Below are 20,236 nucleotides of genomic sequence, written 5' to 3' on the forward strand. Positions count from 1 at the left end.
TGGAAAAATGTAGCGGGCTTCCTCTCTAAGACTATAAATAAAAACTTACCAACTGTTTGACATCCAACAGCCAATGATTAATGCATTAATATGTTCTAGTGGTATCGTTAAACAAAACACACTTTAACTTTTTGCTCTTCCCAGCCGAAGTAAAGGAAGAAAAATGAACTTTTAGAATCTATAATTAGGACAGCAAGAAACACACTGAAGTATAATTGACGATTTGACCCAACCCAACCCTTCCCTTCCTCCGTTACTGGTATCTTTTGATGCCTATGTATGAATGCCAAACAGTCCCTCGTCAGTATATTTAATAATCTGTTAGTCAGGCTGGGTGGGGATCATTGGCTTAAACTGAATATCAAATTATACTTTCGGTTTAAGGATTTTGAAATCCAAATTCCTGCTCAAGTACTGAAGTAATTTCTTTATACTTGATTACCGTATCCTAGGTTAATAAAGATAATTCAAATACTAATAGGGCCAGCTAGTACTGCTAGACCAAACATTTCTGTCTCTCTAAAGCTATATAACATATTTTATTATTATTATTTTTAATTATTTGTCTATTTTATATTTATGTTTTATGTCCAATGGCTTTACAGCCATCATCAGCTGCTGGATGTCAAACATTTGGTAATTGTGACACGAAGTCCTCAAAGGAAACCCGCTACATTTTTTCATTAGCAACACAGGATTTTTCATGATACGCTCAGACAATCAACTGCCATGACAGTTGCGTTGTAATTTTCCCCACTCCCAACTTAGACGGGTGCGCTCAGACTAGCAACTGGACAGTCGTAGAACTTGTATATGACGACAATCGAGTTGTACGTGTGCTCAGACTATCATCTGGACAGTCGTAGAACTTGTATATGACGACAATCGAGTTGTACGTGTGCTCAGACTATCATCTGGACAGTCGTAGAACTTGTATATGACGACAATCGAGTTGTACGTGTGCTCAGACTAGCAACTGGACAGTCGTAGAACTTGTATATGACGACAATCGAGTTGTACGTGTGCTCAGACTAGCATCTGGACAGTCGTAGAACTTGTATATGACGACAATCGAGTTGTACGTGTGCTCAGACTAGCAACTGGACAGTCGTAGAACTTGTATATGACGACAATCGAGTTGTACGTGTGCTCAGACTAGCAACTGGACAGTCGTAGAACTTGTATATGACGACAATCGAGTTGTACGTGTGCTCAGACTAGCATCTGGACAGTCGTAGAACTTGTATATGACGACAATCGAGTTGTACGTGTGCTCAGACTAGCATCTGGACAGTCGTAGAACTTGTATATGACGACAATCGAGTTGTAAGTGTGCTCAGACTAGCAACTGGACAGTCGTAGAACTTGTATATGACGACAATCGAGTTGTACGTGTGCTCAGACTAGTATCTGGACAGTCGTAGAACTTGTATATGACGACAATCGAGTTGTAAGTGCGCTCAGACTAGCAACTGGACAGTCGTAGAAGTCGAAAGATCGGCGATTTGGCCAACTTCGTCGTAGCAGTTGGTAGTCTGATACTAGCATTATATGCACTTTTGCACAGACAGGAAGGCACATGTCACGGTTTTTGATATATCAGTCGTGGGGTACTAGTTGGGACGGGGAAAACAATCAGTAAGTAGGTCGACCGAGGGGCTTCGATATTTCTAGCCAAGAACCCCAGACGAGCGCTCTACCATCTGGGCTAGATCCAAACTCTTGATAGAAGAAAACGCTGTATAAATATTGATACACCCTAAATACGTTTCACTGACAGTGTGTACTGGGTTATAACAGCTTACAGATGATGTTGTGATAACTTTACTGCGAGGTGACGTGAATAATAACAATGACAAACCTCCATGTTGTCATACAGGAGGACACTGGATCGATTCCACTTCACTGAGTCCTCGCAATCTCCACTATGTGTTTACTATTCACTTAAAAGTTTGTTTTGTTTAACGACACCGCTATAGCACATTGATTTATTAATCATCGGACATTTGGCAATTTAGTCCTGTAGTCTCAGAGAAAACCCGTTACATATTTCCATTAGTAGCATGGGACCTTTATTATGCACTTTCCTACAAAGAGGACAGCACATATCACGGCCTTTGATATACCAGTCGTAGAGACAAGCTGGGATGGGGGGAAAAGCTAATACGAGAATCGGTCCACTGAAGGGGTTCGATCGTACAACCCAAGCCCCCCAAGCGAACGCTGTATCGAGTTAACATGAACAAACAATAAACAACATGGGTATGCACAATAATGTATATACAGCAAATCCACACCACTGGCCGCAGTAGTAAAATTATATCTGCTTGTTATGATGCTAAGAAAGAAATATTTACAAAACAACTGTAATTAAAATACTATCAAACGTCGCTATCTCGACCTCTGTTAACTCGTCACTTCATGTTATCTTGAGGTCGAGAAATTCTACCATGGCAGAATTTTCACTGATTGTTACGTTTATCTCGACAATATCGTTATCTCGAATTATTTGGTTTAGTCTCTTCAACATCGATATAACGATGTTCACTGTATTTCGTCGATTTTAAATTCGATTTTAAGTTTAACACAACTAGGGGCAGTGATAAGACTATCAAAGCATGGTGGTGTTATTGTGGTGGCTTCTCCCGTTACACAAAAAGGGCTGTTTTAAACTAAAAATGGCCCCTTTTCCTGTTTTTCTACGACACTATGGCCCTCATTAAACCCGACTCCCATGCAGTATCTGTACAGACGGCACCAGATTGGCTGAAATAACAACAAACATCTGATTAACTGATACACTGACTGCATTAATTACGAAACGCCTCGAGCTGTGTTAAGTCATGTGGTAAGCTAACATCTACAACCGCTCGTCAAAACACGGGTTCCATTTGCCGTCTGTCTCCTCACTAGGGGTGTTAATGTTCATTTCGTACGAGCGTCCTGTATTCCGTCTGCAAAAGAAAAATACATAACATTACTAATTATTGACTGGGAACTATTAAAGACTGTTATATAACTGATTACACTGGAGGATGGGGATCGGGATTGGGATGGAGTGAGGACGATACCTGTGGCACCATAATCATTATTTCATACTTGGCAAGTTTGCCACATTTGTTTTTAGTTTAAATAAATTTGTTACGTTGTGAGTGGTGGGTATGTAATATAATTACCTCCCTCGTGATCAGCTCTCCAATACCCTAATGTGCCTCCCAGTTAGTTGTGAAGCTATGAAGGAGAAACACGTTGTCTATAAAGCCATAGTGGTTAGTTTGTATTGGGCAGCTCTCCAACACCCCCTAATGTGCCTCCCAGTTAGCTGTGAAGCTATGAAGGAGCAACACGTTGTCTATAAAAGCCACAGTGGTTAGTTTTTATTGGTCAGCTCTCCAACACCCTAATGTGCCTCTCAGCTGTGAAGCTATTGAAGGAGCAACACGTTGTCTATAAAGCCACAGTGGTTAGTTTTTATTGATCAGTCTGTTTCATTTATCTGTTTACCCATCTAATTATATTTTATTTACTGATGGTTTTTGCTTTGTTGTTTTATTAGTGGGTTTTTTTGTTGTTGTTTTTTTTGGGGGGGAGGAGGGGGGGGGTTGTAGGTGAGTTTTTTCTGTTTGTTTCTTTGTGTAGTTGGTTGGTAGCTTAGTAGGTTGGTAGGTTGGTTGGTTGTTGGTAGGTTGGTTGGTAGGTTGTTTGGTTGGTTGGTTGGTTGGTAGGTAGGTAGGTAGGTAAGTTGGTTGGTTGGTTGGTTGGTATTTATATACATATATATATTTATCCATTTTCTAGTTACTCACTTTCCGAAGTTCTTGGCGTCGTCTATGGTTTCGGGTAGAACTCTGTCCAGTGTTTCTGGTAGCCATAGAGACAGGATACCCGCGAAGATGGCGGATCCACCAAACACTATTAAAGGCAGAGCTTTACTGAATTCACCGTCAACCAGAGTTCCCTGAGAGAAAAAACAACAACTTTAGTTCAAAGGAATGAATGCATTAATGTTTAACGACACCCCAGCACAAACCAAAATACGCATCGGCTATTGGGTGCCATAAATGGTATTAGTTCAAAGGAGATTGTTTGTTTAATACCGAAAGCAAAGGACTATTTGTTTAAAGACACTTGAGCACATTTTGAACAACAGCTATTTGGAATTTAACACGTGCTTGTTTGGAAACTTGGTCGAGAGAAGAGAGCAAACCCGCTAGCTCCACGTAGGTTATTCCTATCCAAACGGCAACAAGGGAATTTTGATATTCACTTCCCCATAGACATAACAGTACATACCATCTAGGGCGACCCATTAGACCTCAGGCGAGCGTTCTAACGCATAGCTCGAGTGTCCTCTAGCGTTATTCTATTATATGTGAGATTAACGCTAGAGATGATTGTGTGTAATACTTCGGCAATCATTGACGACCAAATGGTAGCCAGCTACTGTGTCTGAAATACGTATTGTTTTCCTAAATCTGATGCCACAGACCTTTAGTTCGTTTATTGCTGAGTCGAATCATGGCATTAAACTTACATGTTGGTAACCGGTATCGATACTAGACGAAGAGAAACCCGACGGCCCTTTGTGAAACTCCATTGTTGTGCTGACGTAGAACAAAGCGTGTGGAGGCGTGACTCGAGTGCCGCGCTAATGTTTAGTGGTCTACTCGGCAATAATCGAACTAAGGTCTGTGACATCAGATTTACGAACAGATGCGTATTTCAGACACAATAGTTGGCTACCATTTGGTCGTCGACGATTGCCGAAGTATTACACACAGTCATCTCTAGTGTTATTCTCACATATAAAAAGCCTATAATAACGCTAGAGGACACTAAGCTATCTAACACTGTTCTATATATATATATATATATATATATATATATATATATATATATATATATATATGTGTGTGTGTGTGTGTGTGTGTGTAATAATTTTTGTATATTGCTGTGGTAATAATATAATGTATTCCTTACTAAATCCGCTATGTACGGTGACGCCATCCCGCCGATTCGAGCACAGAAAGAACTGGCACCCATCCCAGAATTCCTTACAACTGTTGGGAACAGTTCCGCAGCAAATACATAAATAATGGCGAATGCAGCTGATGCCCCGAGTTTGCCGATCATGGACAGAGTGATCGTGATCCACTCGTGACCTGAAACAAGCACGTTCATAAACCAGAAAGAAAAACTCACAATCGTTATGCTTAAAGATGACAACCCAATAGAGCGCAGTCTCACATTAAAAAAGTGTCGATATTGCATGTTATATCATGTCCTTGGTCTAATTCTTAAAGAGACTGTCCTATAGACGAGACACTAGATAGAGATTTATGGAATCAACCACTATTTTGCCAAATGCTCATTTTGTTTTGTATTGTGCAGTAATACGGTCTTGATCACCTATTGATAACGGTTTTGTCGTTGAGACTGCTGTCACTGTGTCAATGTTCTGTCTGGTTTTGTCGTTGAGACTGCTGTCACTGTGACAATGTTCTGTCTGGTTTTGTCGTTGAGACTGCTGCCACTGTGACAATGTTCTGTCTAACAGAGCCCCTGTAACAACTCAAAGTACAGTGTCTGTATATTCAATGTTTCATTGCAATCTAATGTTTGTAGTAGTCCAAACTGGAGTTTACCTACCAGCAATTTCTCTCTCATTAACAATGTCCTGAACAGATAACTCAATTAAACACGACGTGTGCCCAAGACACGGTCACAGTGTGCTAGAGAATCGTAGTTGGATAAACGAACACAAATATTTCGAAATGATCCAGACGCTTTGGTGCCTAGTAGTTATTTATCTGTGTACTAGAATGAGTGATACTACTGAATATACGTACCGGAAGTGCCATATATTACAGGAAACAGGGTAGCAAGGCACGCGACACCGCCTAGCAACATGCTTCCACAATGCAGCAACTTCCGGCCGACACGGTCGAGCAGTGCAATACACAGGAAATAGGAGACCAGCTCGACGATGTTGGCGATTGTGAAGTTGAGAAACACGTCGCCGCCGAGGTTGCCGACGTTCAGACCCAGGCCGTAGTAAACCATGCTGACGACCAACCTAGAATCGAACAAACAAAACAGAACATGTTGTCAGGTGTAAATCAAATCCTTGTCGCATGCTGAAACATTCTAATTACTGTGTGAATCATGAATATCTTTAGAGTATCTGTGTCTGTCTGTATGTCTGTATATCTGTACCGCCGAAATAGGTTTAATATCTGTACTGCCGAAATATGTTTAATCAATATGTCATTGTCGAAGCAACAATGATATACGGTGTCAATGTAGCAGTGAGGAGCGCTGGGACCAATCAAAAGTAGACCTACACCTTTTATAATGTTTTTTATTGTGAATAAGGAAAGACGTTTTCTTGTTCCAACCAGTGCACCACAACTGGTCAAAGGCCGTGGTATGTACTTTCCTGTCTGTGGCAAAGTGCATATAAAAGATCCCTTGTTGAATTAGAAAAAACTGTAGCGGGTTTCCTCTGATGACTACGTGTCATAATTACCAAATGTTTGACATCTTAGTACATTATAAATCACGGCTATCTGGTGTCTGGTAAAGCGTATGTAGTCAAAGTGACACTTGGTCTAGATTGAGAAGAAACCTGCTGCCACCATGTATAGGTTACTCCTACAGAATAGCAGCAAGGCATATTTTGTATGCACATTTTCACAAACAGGATAATACATATCAAATCCGGTTATTACGGGAAAACGTGTGGTTCTAACTGAATATATTATAACTAATATGTTAAATCAACAATGTACACACAGTTAACTCAGTGTATAATATACATGACTTAGTATTTTACTATTAATAGCGTTGCAACCCACAATTCTTAAAATATTATTAAACTTCGGATTAGTAATTTAGGAAAACAGTTTTATAGTATTGGAACCTACCACTTTAAACAATATATATTAAACTTCGGATGAGTAATTTGGAAACGCATGTTAATTTTTTTTTATATAGAGTTGGAACCGAACGTTTTAAAAAAATATATTATTAAACTTCGGATTCATGAGTAATTTGGGAAAACCTGTTGTTCAAAACAGTTTTATAGTGTTGCAAATCATTTTAAAAACACAGTACATGTATTATTAAACTTCGGATGAGTAATTTGGGAAAACATGTTAAAAACAGTTTTATAGTGTTACAACCCACCATTTTTTTATTATTAACTTTCGGTTGAGTAATTTGGGAAAACCTGTTGTTAAAACAGGTTAATAGTGTTGCAACCCACCAGTTTAACGATACCTTGTTGTAACCTACCAGTTTATAAATATTATTAAACTTCGGATGAGTAATTTGGGAGAGGTGAACATTTCCCATATTTTGGCTTCTGACTTATTTTCATCCAAAGTGTCTTTGTCAAACAGTTTGTCTGGCAGTTTTACTCCGTTCACTTGAGCTGCTTTCTGAATGATGGCTTCTGCTTCGGCGTAACGCCCTTTCGAGAGCAGCCATCTTGGCGATTCGGGAATCAGCCTAGATAAATATAAATTATTTTAACTATTTTATCACATATAGTTTAGCACTACATGGCCAACATTTAGCTGTGGGTAAACATAAAGACAATCGTTAGTTAAATATGAATATATTTTTTATAATTAAGCCTTTGCACACTCATCTGTTGTGATCTCGTGGCCGGCATTCTTCGAAGTTCAGTAAATGTTATTTTCAATCTAATTAAAATTAGCTCCACTATTACATGTGGATCTAACACCAGCCAGTTGGAGCTCATGTCCACCAATCAAAACCTTACTTGCAGAATCCTGCCAGTAATTTAAAAATAATTTGAAAACATTCCGAATTATCCTGAGGGTATACGACATGTTTCGTGTGAATTACGAATGCCTTAAAACATGTTTTATTTTATAAAATAAATAATTTGTAATGTAAAACTGAAGACTGATTTAGTTGTTTTTTTTATAAATAAATAAATAATTTTTAATGTAAAAGTGAACACTGATAACCCATCAGCGTATTGGTATGGTTCGCTGTACTGCGGCCACTAAAATAGACTCGCCCGATATTTTTAGAATTTGTATGCTCCCAAATAACGTTTTAAAAGGCGAAGTGTGATTGGTCAATATTTAAATTATTTATTACAGACGAAATGTTACTTGGACATTGGGGACTACGCAGTGTTGTTAGCAATCCGATTAAAATTAGTTCTACTGGTCTAAATAAGGCATTCGTAATTCACATGAAACATGTCGTATACCCTCAAGATAATTCGGAATGTTTTCAAATTATTTTTAAATCACTGGCAGGATTCTGCAAATAAGGTTTTGATTGGTGGACATGAGCTTCAACTGGCTGGTGTTAGATCCACATGTAATAGTGGAGCTAATTTTAATTAGATTGTGTTATTTTTAATCTAGGTCATACTCAAAGACAGTCTTAGATAATTTAACACCTCGTGGGTCCCACCTATCCGTATGGATTGAATAGTTGCTGACTTGACATGTAATTTATTATATTAACATGTGAGAAGGGAAAAATAAAGAAAAATAAATATACTCTCTTTATTCACTTAGGTTTGTACCGTTAAATACATACAAAGACCGAAGTGCACTAAAAAATACATTTACTGGGTGGTTTTTTTAAACACCAGCTCATAACCATGAAGACATATTAGATTCTTATAACGTAAAATTAAACATTTGTTTGTAAAAACGTGTGATCTGATTAGTAACACATTATAATATGTTGTTATTGATTTCTTCTTATTTTCTTTCTTGGTGTTCTTTTGTCTCTTTTTTTTTTCTTTCTTAAAAACAGAAATCTATGGTGGTCGAAACTAACCAGTAATACGAGAAGAACAGGACGGTTGGCACTGAGCATGCCAGCTGGAGATGGTGCCAATCACGAAGAGCGTAAGCCACGCCTCCAAGAATAAACAGACCAAGACACCAAAATATTTCTATGACGATTCCGGCGAACGTTCGTTTGGATGGTCCGACAAGCTCCATTCCTGAAAAAACCCACAAGTGGAGTAATATCTTAAGTTTGTGGAAAGATTCCTTTAATATGTACTGCAAGAAAATGAATGTTTGTTTAAAGACACCTCAGCAAATTTTAGACTATGACATGGTCCATATAGATGGAAAAGTCTTTGTCACAATCTAATTCTTCCAAATAATAGCCGCAAAGAATCTTTTGTAAGCATTTTCCAACTGACAAGACAGCACACACTACGACTTTTGATACCCTAGTCGTGCACTAGGGGTAGGGCGGGTAGAAAAAAGACTTTCACCCGACAAGGGTTATCAATCCTACAACTTATTCAGGGGTGGATGCAGGATTTCTGTAGGGAGGGTGCAATATTTAACCAAAGGCATCAATAGTATTCGGGGAGGGTGGCAACGTTTTAAAATAGTTATTACACTCTGGGTTTTTTTAAGTACACTGTTATGCATTATATATAGAGGCTATTTCATGGATTTTTTCGAATACGATTTTTATGTGTGAAAACCATATTTTCACGAAATGGATGTGTGAAAACCATATTTTTACGAATTGCGAAGCAATGAGTGAACATATGGTTTTCACACATCATGAGTTGACATAAAAATCGTATTTGAAAAACCACCATGAAATGGTCTATTTATTATAAACATCTTTCCTAATTTTTGATAATATATTTCGCTTTTTGTTAATATCTTTCGCTTATCCTATCGAAAACACGTAACACCATATATATTTCATGAGATGGAACTTTTCCAGAAAATTTACTTGACAATAGACTTTTAAAAGAAATTTGAATAAAATTAATTTTTATTTAATTATTAAATTAACATTTATTTAATAATACTGCTGTGCAAACATACCTGATAAAGCGATCATAAAAAAACCCCCACAAAAGCGAGACAAAAAGAAATAATTTAATCATGAACTTTTACAACCAAAAAAGTAAATACGATTTCTATATTTTCACTAGCTAAAATACAGTGAAAATATTACTTTTCACCGGATATCACTTTTATGGTTTCTGTAGATTTATATATTTCGTTGCTATGTCTATAATAAATGGGATTCTTACACTTATTAAAAAGTACTCTGTGATGCATTATATACATGGACATATTCTCCAGAAACACCAAGCCGACCAATATGTCCCATACTAAAATAAATAAATGTATTATAATATGATCTGCTAAAAACTGGATTGGGGAACCTTCCTTCTGAAATCGCGTCTGCCTATTGTATATTAGTTCAGCGCTTTGCCGCTACCAGCTGACCTATGACAAAAGCTCCCATGAAGAGGCCGGCGTTCGAAGCGCCAACGAAAAACCTCAGAGCCACGAAGACGTAGAAGTTGGTGACGAACGACGTCCCGATACAGACGCCAGCGTGCACGACGACAGACATCATGAAGGCGACCTTCCGACCAACTCTGGAAAACAGCAGGTAACAATAATACAATAATCACTCAATCGCAGGTAACAGTAAGCACTGTATGTAAATAGCACACTGTATGCATTTTAAACGTTCTAAACTATATATCCTCCATGTAAATTCGAATGACATCTGTTTTCTGTTTACCAAAGGAAGATACCCGTTTTGGAATGAACAAAGGAAGGAATGACGATACTCTAGCACGAAAGTCAGATTGGCGATTGTATGTTAAACACAGGTATAAGACGAACAACAACAATACAAACATTATAAGATTATCAATACAAAAGTGTAAACAGCTGATAGAGTCAGATTCACGAAACACACAATGACTCAACTACCTATCGAAATCAAACTGTGATCAGACCAGGGAAACAATTTATTATATAACATTTCGTGAAATATCTTAAAATATCAGTGAAATAAAAGTGTTATCAGTCACTCAGTGACTCAGACGAAGTCTGTAAATAATTTTTAGTAAAAAAGATGTTAAAATTTCCTTAAAACCTGGTTTTTGAGAATATGTAAGAAATAGAAATATACACTCGTGTTCGTTAGATACCATTATTTTACAACTCGTTCTTTTTAAAAACTCGTTATAAGATAAATGATATCTAACGGCCACATGTATTATTCTCTATATATAGTCTTAGAGAGAAAACTTGCTTTATTGTTTTCATTAATAGCAAGGTATCATTTATATGCACATCCTAGAGTAAGGTTAGCACATACCACGGCCTTTGATATACCTGTCGTGGTGTATTGGCTAGAACGAGAAATAGTCCATTGGGCCCACTGACGGGGATTGCTCCTAGACTAATCGCGCATCAGGCAAGCGCTTTACAAATGTGCTACCACCTTTTAACAAATACAAAATATTTGTTAATCTCGCTCTGAATTATTGTGATAATGTCTGTCTTACAGCCCTTGTTTAGGAGACAACAGAGGGGAGATATAATTGAACTGGATCATAGTCAATATTTTAAAAATCACACTTATGTTGATGTCTATGAGAGGTAGGGTGTACATAAGATAAATGCACAGATTCGGGTAATGCCGAAGTAGTGTCGAAAATCAATGCCCAGTACAATCCACATAACTGCCATGTTCACAAATGACTTATCGTCAGCTTGGTTGTAATAAATACTGTATTCCGCACACCATATTCGTCTATTATTGACCCGACATGCAATTCGCTTGAGCATTGCAAATCTAGAAAGTGAGCACTCAGTGTGTATCCCCTGTAATCTATCTATAAGACAGACAGACGAACGTACGCGTCAGAAAGTAGACCGAGACCGAGAGCGCCAAACAAAATACCGCCCATCAGAACCATGTTGGCGTGAGACCGCAGTTCCTTCTGGTTACATACCAAGTTTAGCTGAAATACAAATACGTAGTCATTAAACTAAGTCAGTCTCTCTCTCTCTCTCTCTCTCTCTCTCTCTCTCTCTCTCTCTCTCTCTCTCTCTCTCTCTCTCTCTCTCTCTCTCTCTCTCTCTCTCTCTCCAGCGTACTTTAGATTAATATTTGTCCTTTAGAACACATAATTAGACCAGTGTTAGTTCTCTAAACCACAAAAGAAGATCAATACTGGTTCACAAGACCACAGAATCAAATAAATCATATAAAAGTTATTTAAAAATTGTCTGTTCACATTTAATTTATCATACTATACGTTTAAAAAAAATGCTACAAAAAATTAGTAATCGCATATCAAAATTTTGAAAACAAAAAGTTCCCTGATGGGTACATTATAAATCAGTACTTACCTCTGTTACGAACGTCTCTTTAAACACGGATTTGTCGTATACCCAGTACGTACACCCGGTCCGACTCGAGTTCCAGACCACAGATTTGGACGAAGTGCTCGTGAGGTTTTCTGAATATCGCTCACAGGAAGCGCGGATCGGATCCCCGTTGCCGTCCTTCATCCACGGGATGGTGTAGTTGAGGAGGGAGTCGTGGACCGGACCCTGGCTCGCGAACGTGTCGTTCTTAACTCCAGGAATACCACATCTTAACAAAAAAAGAGGAAGAAAAAAGAGTTTCAGTGACAAATATGAATATGCTACAAACGAAATTCCATTAAAATCATATCCTACTGTTATTCCTCCTTGGAACTATTCGTTAACATAGATCTGAAGAAAAAAAAGGTTATATATTCAAATGACGTTTTAGTACACTAATAAGACATCTCTGGAATAACCTTCCAGTAGATTAACAAATATTAAGGAACTCTACCTGGCTGTTCATCATCTGGGTACGGAATGGCGTCCACTTAAGTTGACTCTACTAAGGAATGGTAGCTGTTATCAGATCTACTAACGAATGTTGGCTGATATCAGATCTATAACGAATGTTGTCTGTTATCAGATCTATAACGAATGTTGACTGTTATCAGATCTATAACGAATGTTGGCTGATATCAGATCTATAACGAATGTTGACTATTATCAGATCTATAACGAATGTTGGCTGTTATCAGGTCTATAACGAATGTTGACTTCTTTCAGGTCTATAAAGAATGTTCGCTGTTATCAGATCTATAACCAATGTTGGTTGTTATCAGATCTATAACGAATGTTGGCTGTTATCAGATCTATAACTAATGCCTCCAAGGTAGAGAGTCGGTAAGATCTGTCGCCAGTCAGACTGTGACCCGCTTAAGTTCGTCTGACAAGTTTGATTAGTCTAACTGGTGCGTGCGTTAGTAAGTGCGTGTCTGGGTGTGCATGCGACCCGATACTGTAAATTAATTTAAATAAATTAAATCTACCCCTGGCGTAGCTGGAGGAAGCCATGGGGGCCATCATTCCACAGTCATATCTCTTACCCTAACCCGATTACTCTAACTGTAAGAGAGCTAGACGGACATTTGGACGGTTGTTAGTCCTTACACAGCTTGGTCTCTGACTCTAATGAGAGCGTCATAACCGTCTAAATGTCCGTCAAGACAAGACAAGACGACTTTATTTACACTCGGGCCGTTACACAACGGCATAGGAGGAATATATACATAAACATTTTGTTATATACACGTGACACGATGGTAGACAGTAAATACATTAATTGCAATACATTCACAAATGCATATACAAACACCTACAATCACGCACATAAATATATTATGTAATAATACAGATATACGGGTATCCAAGTACATATAAACGAATAGATTATTAAACGTGTATATGGTGCAGTGGATAATGATAATATTTTGTTAAATATGTTTGGTTTTGATGGTGTTTATAGTCAAGGGCGTTTGAATTCGTTAGTTATTATATTTATGAAATATGATAATTTCTTTAGGGTACTAATTCGTTTATTCTCCATTAGTTCTCTAAATGTATAAGTACTTGGTCGCGTATAATAATATGGGTGTAGCAACTGGACTCTTGAATTATGGAAAAAATGGCAAATAAAAAGATAATGGAACTCGTCGTCAATGTCCATAACATTACATAATATGCAAATTCTATCTTCTATGAGTATGTTATTCCAACGTCCAATTTGTCTATCTCTCTTACAGTCAGAGTACTCGGGATACTCTTACCCTCACCTTTTATATATGTGCCTGCCTCCCAGTAATCAGACTCGTAGACAGTGTGTATGCTCCCCCTCCCCCCTCCTCACATACACACACACCAGTGTGGGTATCCCCCAATAAAGTCAATGTCCACCCCCTCCACCTGGCAAGGTAAACACACAGTCACGTGATAGCAGCACTGACCTGGAAAGTACGGTCAGTTGTTAAGCCACTAGATGCGGCTCGGACTATGGGCTACTTGGGCAGGTGAAACGTTGGAAGAAATATACTCACCTCAACTTAAACTGATACGAACATTCGATGAAATTCTACTATTCCTTATTTAGTCAAGATTATAGACGTATCATACACTGAATAACTAAATTCAATTACAATAAATACGTACCAATGGCCTACTATTTTATGTATGAACATGTGATTGTACGTGTGTGTGTGTGTGTGTGTGTGTGTGTGTGTGTGTGTGTGTGTGTTTGTGTGTGTAGGTATGTGTGTACGATGTGTGTAAGTATGTGTGTGTTTGTACATTTTGTGATTGTGCGTCGTGTGTACGTGACTACATTATATGCTTGTGTATACATTGATAGTGTGTGTACGTGAGTACATTATATACTTTTGTGTAAATTGATAGTGTGTATACGTGAGTACATTATATACTTGTGTTTACATTGATAGTGTGTAGACGTGAGTACAATTTATACTTGTGTTTACATTGGGTAGTGTGTACGTGACTACATGATATGCTTGCGTGTACACTGGGTAGTGTGTACGTGGCTACATTGTGTACATTGGGTAGTGTGTACGTGAGTACATTATATACTCGTGTGTACATTGGGTAATGTGTACGTGACTACATTGTGTACATTGGGTAGTGTGTACGTGAGTACATTGTATACTCAAGAGTACTTAGGGTAGTGTATGTACGTGAGTACATCGTATACTTTTGTGTGTACATTGGGTAGTGTGTGTACGTGAGTGCATTGTATACTTGTGTGTGTACATTGGGTACAAAAGTGCATTGTATATTCGTGTGTACATTGGGTAGTGTGTGTACGTGACTACATTGTATACTTGTGTGTACATTGCGTAGTGTGTACGTGAGTGCATTGTATACTCGTGTGTATATTGGTTAGTGTGTGTACGTGACTACATTTTATAGTTATGTGTACACTGCTTAGTGTGTACGTGCGTACATTATATACCTGTATGTGTACATTGGGTAGTGTGTGAATGTGTATATATTGTACACTTGTGTATGTACATTGAGCAGATTAGGCACATCGGCGTGTGAATCGTATTGATTTTACGAAACTCATGTCAGGATTCTTGTATTACATTCGCTCTCGTTCGAACAATAGAAGAATCCTGACACCCGTTTCGAAAAGTCAGAACGACATACAAAATAGTATAATGATCTCTATATATGTGCAGTGTAAACATTACAATATCATCGGTTACTATACACTCGGCTGGTCTCGTATGAGACACTCGTATAGTATGGCGTCGCCTTTAGGTGTTCGTCAATCCCACTATATTTCACTAAAGCGAAATTCAAAATGGACCCTTTCAACTGTTGCGTCTCAACTGGTATTTTAAAATCCGTGGTATGCTTTGTCTTGTTTGTAGCAAAGTGCACATGAGATATCAAATGAAAGTTCATCGGTAAAAGAAGAGCTGGTATGACGTCAGGGGTCGTCTCATGGACGAATTAACCCTTTACCTGACTCACAGCTTAGGCTGGGGTGAACGCTAAATACACTCAACAAAATTAAAGAAGGTGTTGTTTGGGCTTTTGTTTGTTTGTTTATATGTCTTGTGTGTAATTATTTACTAATACTATAGTTCTGACCGGTGATATAAAAAGTAAAGTTTGTTTTATTTAACGACGCCACTAGAGCACATTGATTTTTTATCTTATCATCGGCTATTGGACATCAAACATATGGTCATTCTGACACTGTTTTTAGAGGAAACCCGCTGTCGCCACATAGGTTACTCTTTTTACGACAGGCAGCAAGGGATCTTTTATTTGCGCTTCCCACAGGCAGGATAGCACAAACCATGGCCTTTGTTGAACCAGATATGGATCACTGGTCGGTGCAAGTGGTTTACACCTACCCATTGAGCCTTGCGGGTTTGGAGTCGGTATCTGGATTAAAAATCCCATGCCTCGACTGGGATCCGAACCCAGTACCTACCAGCCTGTAGACCGATGGCCTGCCACGACGCCACCGAGGCCGGTGACCGGTGATATATGCAAATATCAGACACGGTGAGTTGTCCGCACATTTATGAAAACTGCCGAAATGCTCATTCGGCTAAATAGTGTTGCATGTTGGTTTGTACCTGTCATCTATATCCTTATTAAAACTATTACTTTAAGAACATGGAAAACATATCTACTGGCCCTTGATTAATTTGACTGAGACTATAAACACTTTAAAAAATGACATCATCATCATCATCGTCATCGTCGTCGTCGTCATCATCATCATCAGCAGCAGCATCGCCATTATCAATATCCTCAGCATCAACATCATCATCGTCATCTTCATCAGCAGCAACATCAGCATCATTATCATCATCAACATCATCATCAGCAGCAGCAGCATCATCATCATCGTCGTCATCATCTACATCGTCAGCATCGTCATCGTCAGCATCGTCGTCGTCATCATCAATATCATCATCAGCATCAACAGTATCAGCATCACTGTCATCGTCAGCAACGTATTCTATCTCTTTTTGCAAGGTAATGAGTTCCTTCCTAGTTTACCAAGCACTAATGTTAAACGTTTTCTGAGGAAATTTTTGAAACCGTCAGTATTTTAAAGGGACCATTTTGATTTTGCTGCCATTGAAAAATGTTTCTGACTAATAGAGCCTTTTAACAACTAAAATGACACGTTAAATACATTTTCTTGTTTAGAATACCAGTCTGTATATTAGTATTGAACATGTTTCTGGTCCTCCTAATGTTCGTAGAAGCTAAATTTTCAGTTTACTAACTAGTACATGCATTTTTGTCGTACGTACGAACTTACTGGGAGGTAAAAATCTAGTCTCGACTTTAGAAAACATTCAGGCGATCAGAAGCACCATGTATATACAGAAACTGGTTTCTAAAACAGAAAATGCATTTCATACATCATTTTAGTGATTACAAATACGTTGTCGTTCGGAAACGTGGTTACAACAGCAGCAAACTGAAGACAGTCTCTTTAACATTATGTGATCACACTCATAAACAAGCTCATAACTTTTTATGTCATAGCCGGGAGAAGACATGATTGACGTCTAGAACGCAAACCATGACGTTTGGCTTGACTTGGTTTGTTGTGCCATACAACAAATGACGCCCGTAGCGTTACGATTCCGGCACATATACCATAAAACTTCTCTCTTTTTTTCTAACATTTTGTATGTTTTATCGATGATTTATGATTCATGACTGCACAAGACATTACAGATGTGCATACCGTTAAATATTACAGTGACATATAGACAAACGTTAATACCTAACCTGATGTTTATTTATATCGAATCTGATGTGAATAATTTTAATGTATAACTTTAACTGTCTGTAGGCTATAACTTTTAAGCAATGATGGTATAAATTTAACTGTTGATATGTATAAATTGATGATGTGTATAACTTTAATTGTCAATATGTATAGCTTTCATTGATGATAGTATACATTTAATTGTCGATATGTATAACTTTAACTGGCGATGTTTATAACTTTAACTGTCGGTATCGTATAACTTTAATCAATGAAGGTATAAATTTAATTGTCGATAGATACAATTTTAATTGATATATGTATAACTTTAACTGTTGATATGTTTAAACTTAATTAATGATGAGTATAACTGTAACTGACAAAAACTGTACCCCCATTTATTGATTAATAATTTAGAAAAGTAATTAAACCAGGATTTTAATATTTTGCAAATGATATCAAATGTATATTATACATGCCGAATGTCGTATATACGTGTGCATAGTGACAGAATTGAAATTGTATGTCAAAAGATGTAATGTGGTATGGTGCGGTACTGTGCGGTGCGATACGGTACGATGTGGTACGTTACGGTATGGTACAACCGGCCCGCGGTGGTGTCGTCGTTAAGCCATCGGCCATCAGGTTGGTAGGCACTGGGTCCGCATCCAGTACCGGCTCCCACCCAGAGCGAGTTTTAACGACTCAATGGATAAATGTAAGACCACTACACCTTCTTCTCTCTCACTAAGAACGAACCCTCTGTCTTGGACAGACAGCCCAATTAGAGGTGTATGACCAGGGCAGCGTGCTTGAACCTTAGTTGGATATAAGCACGAAACTAACTTGAAATGAAATGAAAGGTATGGTATGATAGGGTATGGTATGGTATGGTATGGTATAACATATAGTATGATAATTCACAACTTTGGTATTTACCTATGGTCTGGAATATTGAGGATGAAAACTGCCATCAACATCTGTATAGCGGTGGAGATGGCGGGCAGACACACTAGGAAATAGATCCGCTTCTGGTAGGTTCCAAACTCCCCAATGTACTCAAACACACTGTCGAACTTCATAGTTTTCACAATTCACAACACAAAATAAAACTTAAATTAATTTTATTCTTCGACTGTCCCCGGTAAGTTGTTTGCAGACGTCTGTTTTCTCGACGCTATGTCTTCCAAGTCACCTGTCAACGACTGCCTACGGTGTGACTCCGAAGACAACTCCCAAACATCGCTTGTCCGACGGCTTTGTATTTAACTAACCCATTTAATACAGCCTTACTGTAAAGCATGGCATGTTTGCATGTTCATTTTATTAATATTAGTAGTATACTAGCAGTCTTCATTTATTTATTTAGTTTAGATATTAACCAACACTGACAAGTACTGGCATTAGTGTTGACCGTCGTGGCAGGCCATCGGTCTACAGGCTGGTAGATACTGGGTTCGGATCCCAGTCGAGGCATGGGATTTTTAATCCAGATACCGACTCCAAACCCTGAGTGAGTGCTCCGCAAGGCTCAATGGGTAGGTGTAAACCACTTGCACCGACCAGTGATCCATAACTGGTTCAACAAAGGCCATGGTTTGTGCTATCCTGCCTGTGGGAAGCGCAAATAAAAGATCCCTTGCTGCCTGTCGTAAAAAGAGTAGCCTATGTGGCGACAGCGGGTTTCCTCTAAAAACAGTGTCAGAATAACCATATGTTTGACGTCCAATAGCCGATGATAAGATAAAAAATCAATGTGCTCTAGTGGCGTCGTTAAATAAAACAAACTTTACTTTTAATTCGAATCCACATCATGAGCCGACGCCTTGCCAACAGCATCATGTTTCAATAAACAGATGGTTTACGGTATGTAAATGATGCTTCCTTAAGAAATCTCTCAACTGAATTTTGAATAACATGTTTGTGTGCTTGTACAGGTCTCGCGGTGTTAAGCTGTACTGCTTTAGTTCTGATGTAGACTTGTGCACTTGATAACACTTTTACTGATTAAAGGTGTCCGTATTGTAAACAGCTATTTCATAACATATTTTATGCGTTGTGTCTGTCGTCTTGGAGTAAGGGTATGGTTTGGTATGTATAAACAAATATCTCAGACACGCTGTCCTGTTAAAAAAAAAGTCCAGAATGTAACAAGAACAAAAACAGCAACAAATAAAGGAACAAAAATAATGAAACAGGAAAACAAAGGGAAAAGAGGAAAGAAAGAAACTAATGTGACTATGAAAACGTAACACAGAAAAAAGAAACAGAACAAAGTACATACCCTGTCGTTTGCTATAAAGTCTCAAGAAGACAATTTTCAGATACTGACATGACCAATTGTGATTTACCTACTAATGGCTTGATTTTTTAATATTTTGATCCATAAATTTACTTTTTGCAATTTCCAATTTAATTTTTTAAAGAAATTGTAGTAAAACATAGTATCTGCATGAATTTTATCTATAAATTAAATATTAGCTATGCATAATTATGCATGCGGGAAGGGGGGCGGGAGAGGGGGCAGTCGGATGAGTGGATGGATGATTGGACAGTGTCTTATTTTTGCATATGTAGACAGTGTGTTGTAGTTGAAAGTGAGAGTCTTCCAGAAGCTCTGAAAGGGCCTATCTACGAACAGTAAACAATGTAAGATGATCTACAATAGTTTTATGGCAACTGTAGTGTTGTACAAGCAATGAATCGAGCTCTCTCACTTGTCTGTATCGGTGTGAGTAGCCTGCGTGTTGATTCACTT

General features: G+C 38.2%; 1 protein-coding gene across 1 annotated transcript; it reads right to left on the bottom strand.

Moving 5' to 3' along the window:
• Positions 1-6: 6 nt before the first annotated feature.
• LOC121371824 (organic cation transporter protein-like) lies at positions 7-18,693 on the bottom strand. Its single transcript, XM_041498000.1, has 10 exons — positions 18,418-18,693; positions 12,201-12,447; positions 11,706-11,809; positions 10,272-10,426; positions 8,836-9,004; positions 7,297-7,512; positions 5,850-6,076; positions 4,981-5,162; positions 3,807-3,958; positions 7-2,954 (listed from the first exon to the last, which is right to left on the bottom strand). Exons 1-10 carry the CDS (start codon positions 18,558-18,560, stop codon positions 2,861-2,863), a joined length of 1,689 nt encoding a protein of 562 aa, XP_041353934.1. The 5' UTR covers positions 18,561-18,693; the 3' UTR covers positions 7-2,860.
• Positions 18,694-20,236: the final 1,543 nt, after the last annotated feature.

Source organism: Gigantopelta aegis, chromosome 4, assembly GCF_016097555.1.
Source record: "Gigantopelta aegis isolate Gae_Host chromosome 4, Gae_host_genome, whole genome shotgun sequence".
NCBI lineage: Eukaryota > Metazoa > Mollusca > Gastropoda > Neomphalida > Peltospiridae > Gigantopelta > Gigantopelta aegis.